General features: G+C 39.1%; 2 gene segments (V, D, J or C); both read left to right on the top strand.

Annotated features, from left to right (window-relative positions):
• The first annotated feature begins 2,654 nt into the window (after positions 1–2,654).
• Positions 2,655–3,156, top strand: LOC138833362 (immunoglobulin kappa variable 1D-13-like). The segment is given in 2 exon segments: positions 2,655–2,709; positions 2,834–3,156. Coding segments are annotated over 2 exon segments (378 nt in total).
• Positions 3,157–7,063: 3,907 nt separating this feature from the next.
• LOC138833327 (immunoglobulin kappa variable 1D-13-like) lies at positions 7,064–7,607 on the top strand. The segment is given in 2 exon segments: positions 7,064–7,127; positions 7,252–7,607. Coding segments are annotated over 2 exon segments (366 nt in total).
• The last annotated feature ends 7,999 nt before the right edge of the window (positions 7,608–15,606 follow it).

A 15,606-nucleotide genomic window follows, 5' to 3' on the forward strand; every position in this document is an offset into this window, starting at 1 on the left:
GAACAGAGAAATAGACAAGAAGTTGGACAGTTGAACAATTATTATATTTCATAGAAATTAAACTCAACTGTGTGCTCACTAGTGGCCAGTTATCCAAAGGCAGAGCTCTTCTAATCCATCATGTGTTCACAGCTTGAAGCAGTACACACTGGTCAGTGAGGATGATTACTGTCTGATGAAATCTATATAAACAAACACAGACCAATTTTTAGCAGTGTGTATATTTTTACTATATTCATCATGCGTTTCAATAAAAAGTAGCCTGTCCATTTATTTTAAGGGAAGCATTTGAGGGTAAAAAAAGAGAAAGAAATGATAGTCTCTTATATCCCCAAGATTCTCAATAACCCCTTTTAGTTCTATGACTAACCTTTTCCTTCTCTGATTAAGTCACAGCATTGGTCCTTAATTGTAGAGTGGACACTTGCTTCTCTAAAACACTGATTTTTCCTTCTTAATTCTCAGGTATCATTTGGTGTGCTGTTCAGTTTTGAGGATGTTGATTCCCATCACATTCCATAGATTAGGTTCAGCCTCACTAACTGGATTTTAGAGAAAAAAAAGTCTTAGGAGGCAATGTCATGTGGTTATCTATCCTCACGGGGCATATTACCTGTGCTTCCCTCGTAGGAAAACACTGTGTAACAAAGATTGTTGGATTTCAGTCTTTATTCACATCCCTGCCCAAGCATCCATCTCTCTCTCTCTCTCTCTCTCTCTCTCTCTCTCTCTCTCTCTCTCTCTCTCTCTCTCTCTCTCTCTCTCTCTCTCTCTCTCTCTCTCTCTCTCTCTCTCTCTCTCTCTCTCTCTCTCTCTCTCTCTCTCTCTCTCCCTCCCTCTCTCTCTCTCTCTCTCTCTCTCTCTCTCTCTCTCTCTCTCTCTCTCTCTCTCTCTCTCTCTCTCTCTCTCTCTCTCTCTCGCTCTTTCTCTCTTTCTCTCTCTTAAATTCCAAGGGATTTCTAGGCTTTCATGTCATGGGCAGAGGAGGAAGAGCAAACATACATTTTTTATTGTATCAGAGCCACCTTTAGGAGACATATTTCTTTTTCTAATTCTCACCCATTTAATACATTGTCACAGTTTTCAGCCAAGTGTAAGTAAAAGTTTTCCAAATGGCCATCCAGTTTCTGCTCTTGTTTGGACATAATAATGAATAAAGTCCATGTGGGAACCCTCCTCACTTCACTCTAGCTTCACTGCCTGTGGTCTTTGTCCTTACTGCCTGGAGATGTCCTCTGCATACTGTGTGGCTCCAGTTCCTCATCCTCAATCTTGGTCATGTTGCATTTCACCCCATTTGTTTGCCTGTTTGTGTCTCATTGTGTCTCATTGAAAACACCATCACTTAGACACTAGAGAATCTGGAGGGGGATATAAGGATATTCAGATGTATGGAATGGAGTAGACTAAAGTAAGTGTGAGCCCATGGTTTAGAGCACAACATAGTTTCTGAGGGGCCACGGTTTCAGATAATAAAGACAGGAGACATACTGCACTGAAAAGCTTAGAAAATGACTGGTGTTGAAAAGAATAATTGTTACAAAGCAAGAAATAGAACCAAGTTCTTTCCTTCATATGAGGTTGAAAATTAAAAAAAAAAGATCTTATGAAAAATGACTTGGAGGGAGGCTTTGGGAAAGAATATTCACAAGAGAAGAAAAGCCAATATTCATCAGGAGTACACAGGGCAGCATTGCAAACACCATGGGCTGGTCTCTACATTGCAGAGCATGAGTTTTGTTGCACTTGTTTTGTTTTAACATGGTATTTAAAAAAAATTTAAATCCATCCTGCTACCTAGGTAGCTATCTAGATTTTCCTTCCTTGTATCCTTGCTTCCTTGCTTTAATCTATTTTATTTTTTTTATTTTTTTCTACTTCCTTAACTCCATACATTCCTACCTATCTACTTCTACCTAGCCACCTACCTACCTACCTATGATCAGTGTTATCACTTATCAACTTCTGGGTAATGCTGGTTATGATTAACTACACTTTGGGGTAGGGCAGAAAAACAAAAAACTCAGATATCTCGTGCCAAGGCAGCAGTCTTCTAAAATTATTTTCATTCTGATTTTTTTTCTGAGTGACTGACATGAAAAAGCTATTGCGAATATCCTAATATAGATCATGTTGAAAGCAAAATATACTTGAAAAATTTTTTGGTCGGTCATGGGGCCTGAACTCTGGACCTGGGTGATGTCCCTCAGCTCTTTAGCTCAAGGCTAGCACTTGAACCACAGTGCCACTTCCAGCATTTTCTGCTTCTGTGATGCTGAAGATTTGAACCCAGGGCCTCATGCATGTGAGGCAAGCACTCTACTACTGAGCCACCTTCCCCAAGCACTCTACTACTGAGCCACCTTCCCAACCCATAAAAATAAACTTTTTAAAAAACAGTAAAAGAGTCATTCTGTCTTTGGAAAAACATTTTTCAAGGACAAATTTGTGATGTGCAGGTCTCATTGGGACACATGATAACTTTAGTTCTGGGCTTTGACCTTGATTTCCACCACCCTGCATCTGTGCTGGCTCTGTTGCTTTGCCTAGCAGTTGAGGATTTGCATGAGCCCAGAGCACAGCCCACTTGGCCTGAGAACTTCCTTAAGGCTGCTCAAATTCTGTGTATCAGTCAGTTCCAGTCAACACATACCATGGACATGAGGGCCTCTGCCCAGCTCCTGGGGCTCCTGCTGCTCTGGCTCCCAGGTAAGGAAGGATAGCACTTCTTCCACCCTGTGGGAGAAGTCTAGGTCTAGAAGCCTGGGTCTTCATGGAAGGTCTCACAGTATAACTAATTGGGTGGATATTTGTCTTTTGTTTCCATTATCAGGTACCAGTTGTGACATTCTGATGACCCAGTCTCCATCCTCTCTGTCTGCATCAGTAGGAGACAGAGTCTCCATCACCTGCAAGGCCAGTCAGGGTATTAGCAATGTTTTACAATGGTATCAGCAGAAACCAGGGAAAGCTCCTATACTCTTAATTTACTGGGCAAACAGATTGGAATCCGGGGTGCCATCCAGGTTCAGTGGGAGGCAATCTGGGACAGAGTTCACTCTCACAATCAGCAGCCTTCAGCCTGAAGACTTTGCAACTTACTACTGTCAACAGGGTAATAGTTACCCTCCCACAGTGGTACAAGCCATCACATAAACCTCCAAGGGAAGCAGAAGTGACAGGCTGGGCTGCCCCAGCTGCTTCTCCTTGTGGTTTCACCTGCTGACAGTGCTTTGCAGCTACAGCCAGGCTCTGAAGTTCAGTTGGGGGAACATTATATATACATCAAACATATACTCAGAATATATACATATGTCATTAATGTATTTAGGACAATATACTCATATATTAGCATATAAACGTGCAAATAATGCACACGCCAATACACATGAAACATATGTGACATATATAACACACGTGACATATTTGACATGTGTGACTATAGCATATGCAACATGCATATGGCAAATATGTGGCATATGTGGTGCTTGTAATGAAGGTAACACATGTGACATATGTGACCTGGGTGTCCTATATGGAATATGTAACATATGTGGTATATAGGCATAAATGTCATATAAATGTATGTGAATAAAGAATAATATATGTTTTGAATTTTGATCAATGTATATTATAATCATCTTGTAAATATCCCAATAAAAGCACTTTGTACAGTTACTCTAATACTATTCTTTAAAGGAAGAAAAATAAAAAATCTCATCAGAAATGACTTGGAGGGAAACTTTGGGACAGAACATTCACAAGAGAAGAAAAACAACCATTGATCAGGAGTGCACAAATACTTCTCATGCTGTCCTGTTTCCTGAGACTCCAGCCATCCCACCCCACCTGCTCCCCTTTCACCACTCTCTCTAGCAACACTATTACTCAAGGAAAGAGGGTAGTGGGCATTGGGAACACATTTTGTCTCTTCACCTCTTAGCATGATTAGAACGAGAGGAAGAAGAAATAAGTTAAAATTGAACATCTGTGGTTCATTAAATATATCCTGTGTGATCTCACTGAAGCCCATTTAACTAACTCATCTTCTGAATAAGGATATTAATTTTTCATGCCATCATGCCCATGCAATTGGAAATCAGCAAACACACAGATGAGTAACATGAACCAGACTCTGACTCTCTATTCAAAACAAACCTGGATTCCCTTGTAACAGAGCATCTTAGACCATTTTTAATATCTCTGTTAATGAAGAGAACCAATCTTCATTTTAAGTGGTTTGTTCACAGGCAAAGGGAGAGAAATTATGTTTGATCAATTATATTCCTAAGATTCATAATGATACTTCCTTCAAAATGTAACTTACTTTCCTTCTTTAATCTATAATTTATGGCCTTGGTCATAGATGAAAGAATACACATATATGTTTGCTCTTCCAATGCATCTGTTATGCACAACTATTGTTTGTATGCAGTTTGCTTTTAAGGATGTTTAAATTAACCCCATTGCAGGACAGCTGATTGCCTGTTTGAGAAGACATTCCCTGGGCAGTGATTGTCTCCTACATTTGTCCAAGTTGATCTTACCTGTCTTGACCTCATGGAGAGAAACAGATCCTAGTGGTAGATAGAAGCCTGTGGGTGGCAAGGAGAATACACAGTCATACAATTTGTTAACAACAAGGAAAATCCTTCTCCTAATTACAGAAGTAGGATACAGGAGGACAGAGGAGAGAGGTAGGAAAAAATCATATCTTGCTATAACAAATGAACCCCTGGATTAAGTTTTGTTTGAGCTCCTCCTTGAATTACCTTTTGTTTCTCCTGAATGTCTCTCAAACTAGATTCATGCAGTTTTCCTCCAGGTTATATTCAATAGTGCATATATATGTGAGCAAAGACCAGAAGTGCCACTGTGTTCTTTTTATGGTGACTCTTAACAGACCCATGGTTTGAATCATCATTAATGGTGATCTTCATTTCAATTCCAGACTAGGTGATGGCTGCCAGATTTCTCTGGTGTATAACAATTCTTTCCCTTTTGCAATTTATGAAAATGTGTGGAGAAGTTTTTGATCATTTTAGAATATCACATTCCTTATGAAAATATCATGGTGAATCCAAGGATTAACAATTGATTCCATGAAATCGGCTAGTGGGCATCCCTTGCTAGCTGATTCTCTCCACTTTTTCCTTTATCTCACACACCAGGAATTTTTTTGTTTTGGGCATAAAATGGTCCAAAATTATCTTACACTTTCCTAGTTTTGCTTAAAAAAACCGGATTATTTCCACAAGGGTCACTTGTTTCATTTACTGGAGAAAGTTTACAGGTGCATTAGTGATAGTGCTATCTTTTTTTTTTTTTTTTGTCGAAGTGGGGGCGGCTTGACCTCTGGGATTGGGCGCTGTCCCTGAGCTCTTCAGCTCAAGGCAAGGGCTCTACCACTTGAGGCACAGCACCACTTCCAGTTTTTGAGTGGTTTATTGGAGAGAAGAGTCTCATGGACTTTTCATCCCGGGCTGGGCAGAACGGTGACCCTCAGATCTCAGCCTCCTGAGTAGCTAGGATTACAGGCATGAGCCACCAGCGCCCAGCTTTGGTGCTATCTATTAATGGAACTAGAGCATCATTATTTCTAGGCTGTGAAAAACTATCCATCCACTCATTCATTCATCTAGTCTTACATATACATACATATATGTGTGAATTTATGGTGATTTGTCCACCTGAATGCACAGCAATAGGTTATTCTGAAATACATTCTTAGACAAAGTTCTCCTGTAGTTAGATTATAATACTTTCCCTCAAGAATTTAGCCACATGATCAACTTTTTTGGATGATGAGAAATACCAGCTGTCACTGTCACTTACATGATCACAGCATACATCCCCCCTCACATATTTGCTCATATATTACTCACACTGGATAACACTGCTGAGATGAGTCAACTTTGCATCCCATGCAGTAATGATTTGTGGGCCCTGACAACTGCACAGGCCCATAAGGATGTCCTCGTGTCTCATTCCACCTCAGCACCTTCAATGCAGCCTGCAATGCTCTTTCTCCCTGGCATAGACAATCAGCTCTCCTCACTCTTGCTTCTAAGCCCCATGTTGACTCCTCTCAATATGAATGACATTTCCATGTACTGCTGGCTCCTAGATTTTGTTAAAAAAATTCCAACATGATCTTCCTTTCCATGGTTCTACTTGCTCTACTTGGGCCCAATATCTTTAACCCAGCTGTTAAACACAGTGTTCTCTTCTCAAATAGAAGAGACTACCAAATGAAAGGAATATATGCAAGTTTAGGCAACTCAGTAGGCTTCAGCATAACCCAAGTTTATCCTTCTTTTCAAGGAGAATCTCTGATTCAAACACAGTAGCTTTGGTTAAGATGTTTAAAACCCAGAAGGAATATGAAGACCTCAATAATGGACATTATAAACTATACACACCCCTAGGATGGTGGAAAAGATTGGTCAGGTTTGAAGAGAAGAAAATGTCTTGCTTTTATGTATCTGCTGATGCAAGAAATTCAGAGATATAGGAGAAAACAAGGCTGTGCTGCACAAGTCACAAGGTTAACTATTTTCTAATCAATGTAATAGCTTTACATTCTTATTTCATCTCTAAGGATCGCATTACAGGGCAGCAGTGCTGACAAATTGCCACATAAAGATGATCAGTAAAACAGAGCAATTCCCAAAATTCCTGCTCTGGATAATAAATGCCTGTGCCAAATGAGTATTGTACAAACGTATGTAAATTTCTGGAACTAACCTTTTGATGGATAGGTCTTGTCTCAGATAAAGAAATAAAAAGAAAAGAGATTTTTATCCTCAATGGGATCAGTGGTGTGCTCCACCTACAGGAAAGAAATGTGCTGATTCTCTTCTGTGGCTACAATACAGACTGTTGCCTGACCTAAGTCTCCTGAGACTCAAATTTGTGTAGATCTACTGAGATGAGGCAGCCGTACAGTTGTGTTTAACCTTGTCCAGATGCTGATGATTTGCATGTGCCAGCAGCACAGCCCACTGCCGTCAGGACTTCTTCATAGGCTGCTCATAGTCAGTGTAGCAGTCTGTCCCAGTCAGCACACAACATGGATGTGACGATCCCTGCTCAGCTCCTGGGGCTCTTGGTGCTCTGGCTCCCAGGTAAGGATAAAGAATATTGGGCATTAAAATTCCTCAGTGTGATCCATGATGCTTTACTTTTCAGGAGAGCTTTCTTATAATTCAGTTAATAATGTGGATATTTGTTTCATGTTTCCCCTGCCAGATGCGAGGTGTGGCATCCAGATGACCCAGTCCCCATCCACCTTGTCTGCATCTGTAGGAGGCACAGCCACCATTACTTGCAGAGCCAGTGGAAACATTTATAGCAATTTAGCCTGGTACCAGCAGAAACTAGGGAAAGCCCCTAAACTCCTGATCTATGGTAGTAGTAATTTGGCATCGAGTGTTCCATCCAGGTTCAGTGGCAGTGGATCTGGGACAGATTATTCTCTCACCATCAGCAGCCTGCAGCCTGAAGATGTTGCCACTTACCTCTGTCAACAGGATCTCTACTTTCCTCCCACAGTGAGATAAGCCATGACAAAAACCTCCCAGGGTAACAGAAGTGAGAGTCTGAGCTGCCCCAGCTGCTTCTCCTGGTGCCTCCACCTGCTGACAGATCTGCTCATATATAGACAATATAGACTTGAAGAGTGTGAATTGTGTCAACACCTGAGATGCATAAAACAATAACACAAGTAATAGATGTCTAAGCAGCAATGGTTTTTGTTATTGTTATTGCAATCTTGGTGTTTGAGTTTTTTTGTTCAAGGTTAGCACTCCAACTTATTGAGACACAGCTCCATTTCTGGTGTTCTGGTGGTAAATTGTAGCTAAGAGTCTCACAAAGTTTCCTGCCCAGGCCAGCTTTGAACTAGGATCATGAGAGTCAGTTTCCAGAATAGCTAGTATTAGATGTATGAGTTACCATCAGGAATTATTTATAATACAAAGAACAGATTCATTGTTTCAGATTTAGTCATTACTTCTCTGATATCTATTGTATTAACATATTTTAGCAGTATCTATTAATAAGATTCTGGGATTCTCCATATACATCTATTATGTACATTGATCACGTCCTTCTACTTTTCCCCTGTGCTCACCTTCCTGCCTCCTGAACTGGAGCCCGTTTTTGGCCCACATAATTACTCTTCTATTTTAATTGCTTTAAGTTTGTTTGAATGAGAAAGACCATACATAATGGCTTTTTGTTTTACCTGTTTTTTTTTTAATTTAATTTTATTTTATTTGAGAACATACTGTACAGAGGGGTTACAATTACATGGGCAGGATAATGCATACATTTCTTACCAAGCATTGCAGCCTCCTTGTTTTACCTGTTTTAACAGAATGTCCTCTTCCATTCATTTTGCTGCGGATTACAGGATTTTCTGTTTCTTTAAATATGTTGTATACATGTATATATATACATATATATGTACATAGAGAGATATATGTACATATATACGTATATATATGTATATATATATAAATATATATACACACAGACATATATACATATATGGACCAGTTCATTACTACTTTTAATTGATTCTAGGACACTTGATCAATTTCAAATTTTCTCTAGTGCTAACAGTATCACAATAAATCTATATATGTAGAAATTCCTTTATAAATATCACTTTTGTGTGTTGGCTTTATTTCCTTCAGATGTTTCCCGGGAGTGAGGTAGCCAAGACATCTGGTATGTCTCTTTTTTGTTGTTGTTTTTTAATTTTATTTTTTTTATTGTGAAAATAGTATACAGAGGGGTTACAATTACATGGGCAAGATAGTGAGTACATTTCTTGTCAATTATTGTAGCCTCCTCCTTTGATTACCCTTCCATTCCCTTCCCAGCCTCCCCCCCTCCCAACCCTCCCCTCCACCAAAGTTGTAAAGTTTGTCTTCTACATGACAACTTGTACTTATTGATGCAACAGGTCCACCTGTATCCTTATTTAAATGACTTGTTTTTCCCCTTCCCCTCCACAAATTATAACAACATCAAATAAAGTGAAAGCAGGGGGTATACTGTGGGGGAGGGACATACAAAGCATCAAAGAAATAATCTTATAAATGCATTAGAAATAAATGTATGAAAGAAAAAAAACATTTAAATGCATATCTTAGGGTTCATTTTCCTAACATCACCTTATCTGACCTTTTCTGCTTGACTCATCCATATAGTAGATATTGCAAATAAGGGAAACCATGGGATTTATGTTTCTTTGGGCCTGGCTTACTTCACTCAATATAATTTTTTCCAAGCCTTTCTATTTCCTAACAAATGGGGCAATGTCATTCTTTCTGATGGAGGCATAGAATTCCATTGTGTATATAGACCACATTTTCTTGATCCATTCATCTACTGAGAGGCATCTGGGTTGTTTCCATATCTTATGGTATGTCTCTTTTTAGGTATTTTAGTAACTTCCTTACTGTCCTGTAGACTGGCTACGCTAACTTGCCTTCTTACAAACTGAGTTTGCCTAGTGTTGAAAGGAAGTTTAAAGGCAGATGGGAATGTTGTCTTGTGTACTAATCTGCTCAACCTTCTCTATTGGATCACATCATTCCACTTTTTTTCTGTTCTGTTCTAATTTATCCACAGGCAACAAAGTAACAGTGTATTAAATCACGTAGTTAAACATTTACAGATTTGGTCTTAAAGGAAGATCTGGAGAACCTAGATTGTGGAGATTTAGTAAGGAAAAACATGGGTCCCATATGTAATCTGTCAGTAGTCATCTTTTTTAATACATTTTTATTGTAAAAATACTGTAGAGAGGGGTTACAGTTACATGAGTAAGGTAATGAGCACATTTCCTATTGAGCATTGATGCTTCCTCCTTTATTTTTCCCTACCATCCCTTCCTTCCCCAAGTCCTCAACTAATCTCCCCCACCCCTCCCCACCCTTCCACTTCCTCCCCTTTGCCATTCCCCCCCACCCCACCCCGGCCAAGTTGTAAAGTTCATATTCAACATAGTGTCTTGTACATCTCATTGTTACAATGGGTCAACCTGTATTCCTATTTAAACATTTGTGACCCTATCTTGGGGTTTATTTTACTTAATATCATTTTATATGATCATATGTTCATAGCTTTTGATCTTTTCTGCTTTTCCTAAACTTATAGTAGCTATTGCAAATAACAAGATTATTATTTTCTTTAAAAGTCTATAAATGAAATACTACTTTGGATTCATCATTATAATTTAGTCCTGGGATTACACTTGAGACTTCTGAAGGAGAACAACCAAGTGGGTTTGGGTTTTCCCATCATCTGAATTGAGATAAGTAATTTTTGTTTGTAAAGTATATGGTTGCAATGTATTCTGTGGTCATGTATTTCTCCTGATGTTTCACAAAATGTGAATTTGTATATGGGACAATATGCATTGCATCTATATCCAAGATCAAATTGGTGGTTTGAGATAACAGAATGGATGAATCTTCAAGAAATACAAATGGTGATATAGTCCATACAGGAAAGGCTGCAGGCCAAGAGCCCTGGTCTCTGGTATCTGTACTGCTGCAGAGTTGTAATCCTTCTGAGTTACAGGAATATCCTTCTTCCCTAGGGAGTTGCCTGAAACTGAAACCACAGATGTTGGGGTCCCTTCCACAGGCTTAATGAACAGTGGCCTTGTTGGATCTGTTTCTTGAAGCTTTGCAGGAATCTACTCCATAACAGTTCCTAAGACTGTGTACTTTGATATTCCAGATTGTGCACTTTTCTGCCTGTTATCCATATTTAAAATTATCAGCAAGAGTAGCCACTCCACACAGGAGCGAGGGAAGCCAGTTTACTCCAAGAACATCACCTAAACATTTTGTTGCTAATCAACATACTATCTAGTGGTCCTGCCAAAAGTGGGCAGTTTTGCAGGCTTTCAAACCTGAAGTGAAACAAGAATAGAGGAACAACTGAGCTCTCTTTCCCTGCAGCAGGGTTGGCCCCACTGTGGACCTAGGGAATGGACTACTGCTGTGATCTATCCTCTGAACAGGATAGATCCAATGAAGAAACACACAGAGTCCACATCCCCTCCGGCATCTGTTCTTATTAGAGTTCTTACTACATTGTTGGTGGGAGCGTAAACTTGTTCAACCACTTTGAAAAACAGTATGGAGTTTCCTCAAAGACTCCACATAGAGCTCCACTATGACCCAGCAATCCCACTTTTGGGCATTTACCCAAATGAGCACAAACAAGACCACACTAAAGCTACCTGCACGAGTATGTTTATTGCAGCATTATTTACATAGCTAAGATATGGAACCAACCCAGATGCCCCTCAGTAGTAGAATGGATCAAGAAAATGTGATATATATACCCAATGGAATTCTATGCCTCCATCAGAAAGAATAACATTGCCCCATTTGTTAGGAAATAGAAAGATTTGGAAAAAATTATATTAAGTGAAGTAAGCCAGGCCCAAAGAAACATAGGTCCCATGGTTTTCCTTATCTGCAATAATTAGTATATATCTGAGTCAAGCAGAAAAGGTCAGATAAGTTGATGTTAGGGGAATGAACCCCAAGATAAGTATTCAAATGTTATTTTTTCCTTTCAGGCAATTGTTTCTAACTTATTTATAAGATGATTTCTATGTTGCTTTGTATGTCCCTCCCCCACGGTATAACCCATGCTTTCACGGTATTTGATCTCGGTATAATTTGTGGATGCGAAGGGAAAAAACAAATCGTTTAACTAGGAATACAGGTGTACCCATTGCAACAATGAGACGTACAAGTCGTTATGATGACAAACAAACTTTACAACTTTGATGGGGTGGTGGGGGGAGGTTCGGGTGGGGCGGGAGTATGGAAAGGGATGAGAAGGGGAAAGAAAGAGAAGGCAACAATGCTTGATAAGAAATGTACCCATTATCTTGCCCATGTAATTGTAACTCCTCTGTACGGTATTCTCACATTACAAAAAAGAAAGAAAGAAAGAAAGAAAGAAACACACAGAGGCTATGAAATTTAGGCTTGAACTTTTTAGTTTGAAACTTTTGTTGCCACAGGGTAATGATGATGAAAACAATTGTAAATTATGTTTTTTTTTATTATTTTAAACTTTTGCATAAGAAGGTATCATTCTCCAAATCAGTTTATTAGTTCAATACATCATGTCAGCCCCTCCATCATTCTCCCTCATTCCCCCAAGGAAATTTGATATTTGAATTGTCCACTCTGTCAGAATGACTGAAGGAGCACTATGTGAGAGGTCTAATTTCTGAGAGCAATGAAATATATCAAAGGGTTATACCACTTTTTCTGGGTCTCCAAATTCTTTCTTGTTGACAAGATGCTCTGATTATTGTTGTGACATTATAAGGCTCCAATTGATTGAAATATAAGATAGGGACTTGAATGAAGACACTGCCTTTTTCATAGGGTCCTTTGTGATTCATCAGGTGTCAGGACTTTCTGGCATTCTTACATTCCTAGTGGAACTTTTGATCTCTTCTTCTCTCTTCCTCTCTATGTTTCCAAACTCAGTGATGTGATGTTGATTTGAATCTTACTTGGGAGTCATTGTTTTGTAATAGATCATGACTAGTCCAGGGTTTTAGGTCTATCCTAATCCTGGTTCCTTCTTGCTTGGCTGAAGAAGTGAAAATTAATTTCTCTTTGACAAATATGTTTAGCATTACTGGTAAGAACTTCCAGGTTGCTGAATAAGGCCATACTCAAGGGACAGAATATGGAGTTCCCTAAACCAAGAGCAAGACTTAGGCAATTATTAGGTGGGCATTAAGAAACATATGGCTTTTGTAAGGGTCATATACATCAAGAGGGAAAGGCTCCAACAGCACTGGTATTGCAAAGTCCCCCTTTCATTTTCCCTAGAATGCCAGAGATTGGCATGTAGGATATAGAGAGGTGTTAGCTACTATTGACTTCATGCCTTCATTCAGTGGGCTCTGGTGGGAATGTGATGGCTGTCAATGACATGAGAGCAAAAAGAGGTCAAGGGTATTTCTTGTGAGCAATGAATGATGAAGAGGCAGTAGTCTGACTCTCATATAGTGTCTGAACATCTGCAAGATTCACAGGAGTGTAATGCATTGTAGCTAACAATGTCCTGTGCTGATCCCATGCAAAGAAACCTGATACTCTGTCACTCCCCTCACTGCAGGTAAAAAGAGCTTCCAAATGCTTTCTTCTTCAAGGGGTGGACTAGCACAGCCCACACAGCTGGGTTTATAAACATGCTGCATGCATGCTGTGACATGATAACTGAAGATCCATCAGGGTTTTCCCAACATGGAGCAGAGGCAGTAGAAATCCATGTTCATCAGTCAGATCTGCATTAGGAATGATCTGTGTAACCATAGGAAGCAAAGACACCTGAGCCTGTGCAAGATTCTATCTTTCTCCATAACCACCAGCAGCCTTCTTGCACACTGTCATTAGTTAATATCCCATAGCAGACACTGACCCTGTAACAAAGCATATACTGGATTACGGCTCAGATGTTTCCTTTTACCTTTACCCCCCAGAAGTTTCCACACCAAATGTAACCTTGTGTCGAATATAAATTTATCAAATAATTGGGGAAAATAAAAACTTAGTGACCATCAGCTTAAATAGAACCAATGATGTTTACTGTGATGTCTTAAACTCACTGGTCCTTTTTCTTCTGCTTTCTGGTTATGACATTAATATACAACTTTATTTTATTCTTTAAATATTTTGTGTAGGCAGAGTAATTAGTTGCTACTTCCATGACATCAGCGTTATAACGGGGTTAAAAATCCCTTTCAATAATGGTTTAAAGTGATTGCATTTTTTATGATCATCACAAAAATAAAAATGTAATCAAACAATATATCAATACATTATTCTGACAATATTACCATCCGAATTTGAAAATAAATAGGATTTGTTTATTTGGTAGGAATTTATGCAAATATATGCTTTCTGTTTGATTTCTTTTAAAATAGTGCTGTGTGATGAGTTCTTAATAATGCTTGTCATTTCAAAAATTTACAGGGTATAATGAAAATAAAGGAACACTTCCATCACCATGGTAAGATAAAGAAGACTGTGGTCAAGACAGTAAATTAGTTTAGAGAAATATGTCAAGATAATGGAAATTCCTACTAATTCTAATTGAGAAGAACTGGAATTTGACAGTATAGCTTCCTGAATTCAATGGTATTTACAATCATCTGGTCCTTATACCAGCAAAACACTAGGGGTCACTCAAGTCATATATGTCCAGACATTTTTCTCATTAAAACTTCTGGACTAACTTTTTCAGACTTCATTCAAAGGATAGGAGGAGAAAAACAAAGGTGAGGCTAATAGTGCTCGACAATAAATGTACTCATCTACACAGCATATTTGCAATAAAATAAAATTTTAAAAGGCACCAATGGCTCCCACTTCTAATTCTACCTAATTGAGGGTTGAGAATATTTGGTTTGAAGGCCATCCTGGACAAAAAGTTCACAAGACCCCTTCTAAGCTGATACTGGTGCACACAGTGCTGTGTAGCTTTTTTCCTAAGCTATGGAATGGGGGGTGAGATTTGGAGGATTGCATTTCCAATTGTGTTATTTGGAGCTCATATTCACCTTTTGTTGCAACCTTATTTTTGTAAATTTTATTTTATTGTAAAAAATGCTGTACAGATGGGTTACATTTACATGAGTAAGGCAGTGAGTATATTTCCTGTTGAGCATTGTTACCTTTTCCCAAGTTTTATTCCCTCTATCCTTTTCCTCCTCCACCACCCTCACCCCTTCCCCCACCCCTTCCCCCCGCTCCCCTGAAGTTATAAAGTTCATTTCCAATAAACTCTCTTGTGAATATGTTGCAATGTGTCATCCTATGTCTTTGTTTCACAATTTTGTTATTCCCCTTCCGGTCCCCAAATTAGACAAATGTATATACAAGATGCAGGGTATCAAAATCAAGTACAGTAACAACAGGGGATATACCATAGGAAGAAGAACATACAAAGGAAACAAAATAATCACATAGTACATTAAAAATAACAACAATAAAGAAAGACCTCTTGTGTCCATATCTTGGGGTTCATTTCGCTTAGCATCATGTTATATGGTCATATGTACCTGGCTTTTGAGCTTTTTCCTGGTCATCTGATAAACTGTCCTCTACACACATGAATTATTATAAATGAGGGAAACGATGGGACCTATATTTCCTTGGGTCTGGCTTACTCCACCTTAGATCGCTGGGACTGCCTGTCTTTTTTTGCCAGTCCTGTACTTGAACTCAGGGCCTGGATGCTATCTCTGGCCCTCTCTGTGCTCAAAGTTAGTGCTCTACCACTTGAGTCACAACATCACTTTTGGCTTTTTCTGGGTATGTGGTACTGAGGAATTGGACTGAGGGCTTCATGCATACTAGGCAAGCACTCTACCACTAAGCCACATTCCCAGCCCAGGACTGACTGTCTTATTTCATAATTAGTGGGGTGATTCTTTCTCCATCCTCATATCCACTCTTCTTCCACCTGCAACTGAGAGCTATTCATCTAATTGCTCTTCTCTCAAACCCACATCAGAGGAATGATAATCAGGAGACC

This window comes from Dipodomys merriami, unplaced genomic scaffold, assembly GCF_024711535.1.
Source record: "Dipodomys merriami isolate MVZ:Mamm:240054 unplaced genomic scaffold, mDipMer1.0.p SCAF_204, whole genome shotgun sequence".
Taxonomy (NCBI): Eukaryota; Metazoa; Chordata; class Mammalia; order Rodentia; family Heteromyidae; genus Dipodomys; species Dipodomys merriami.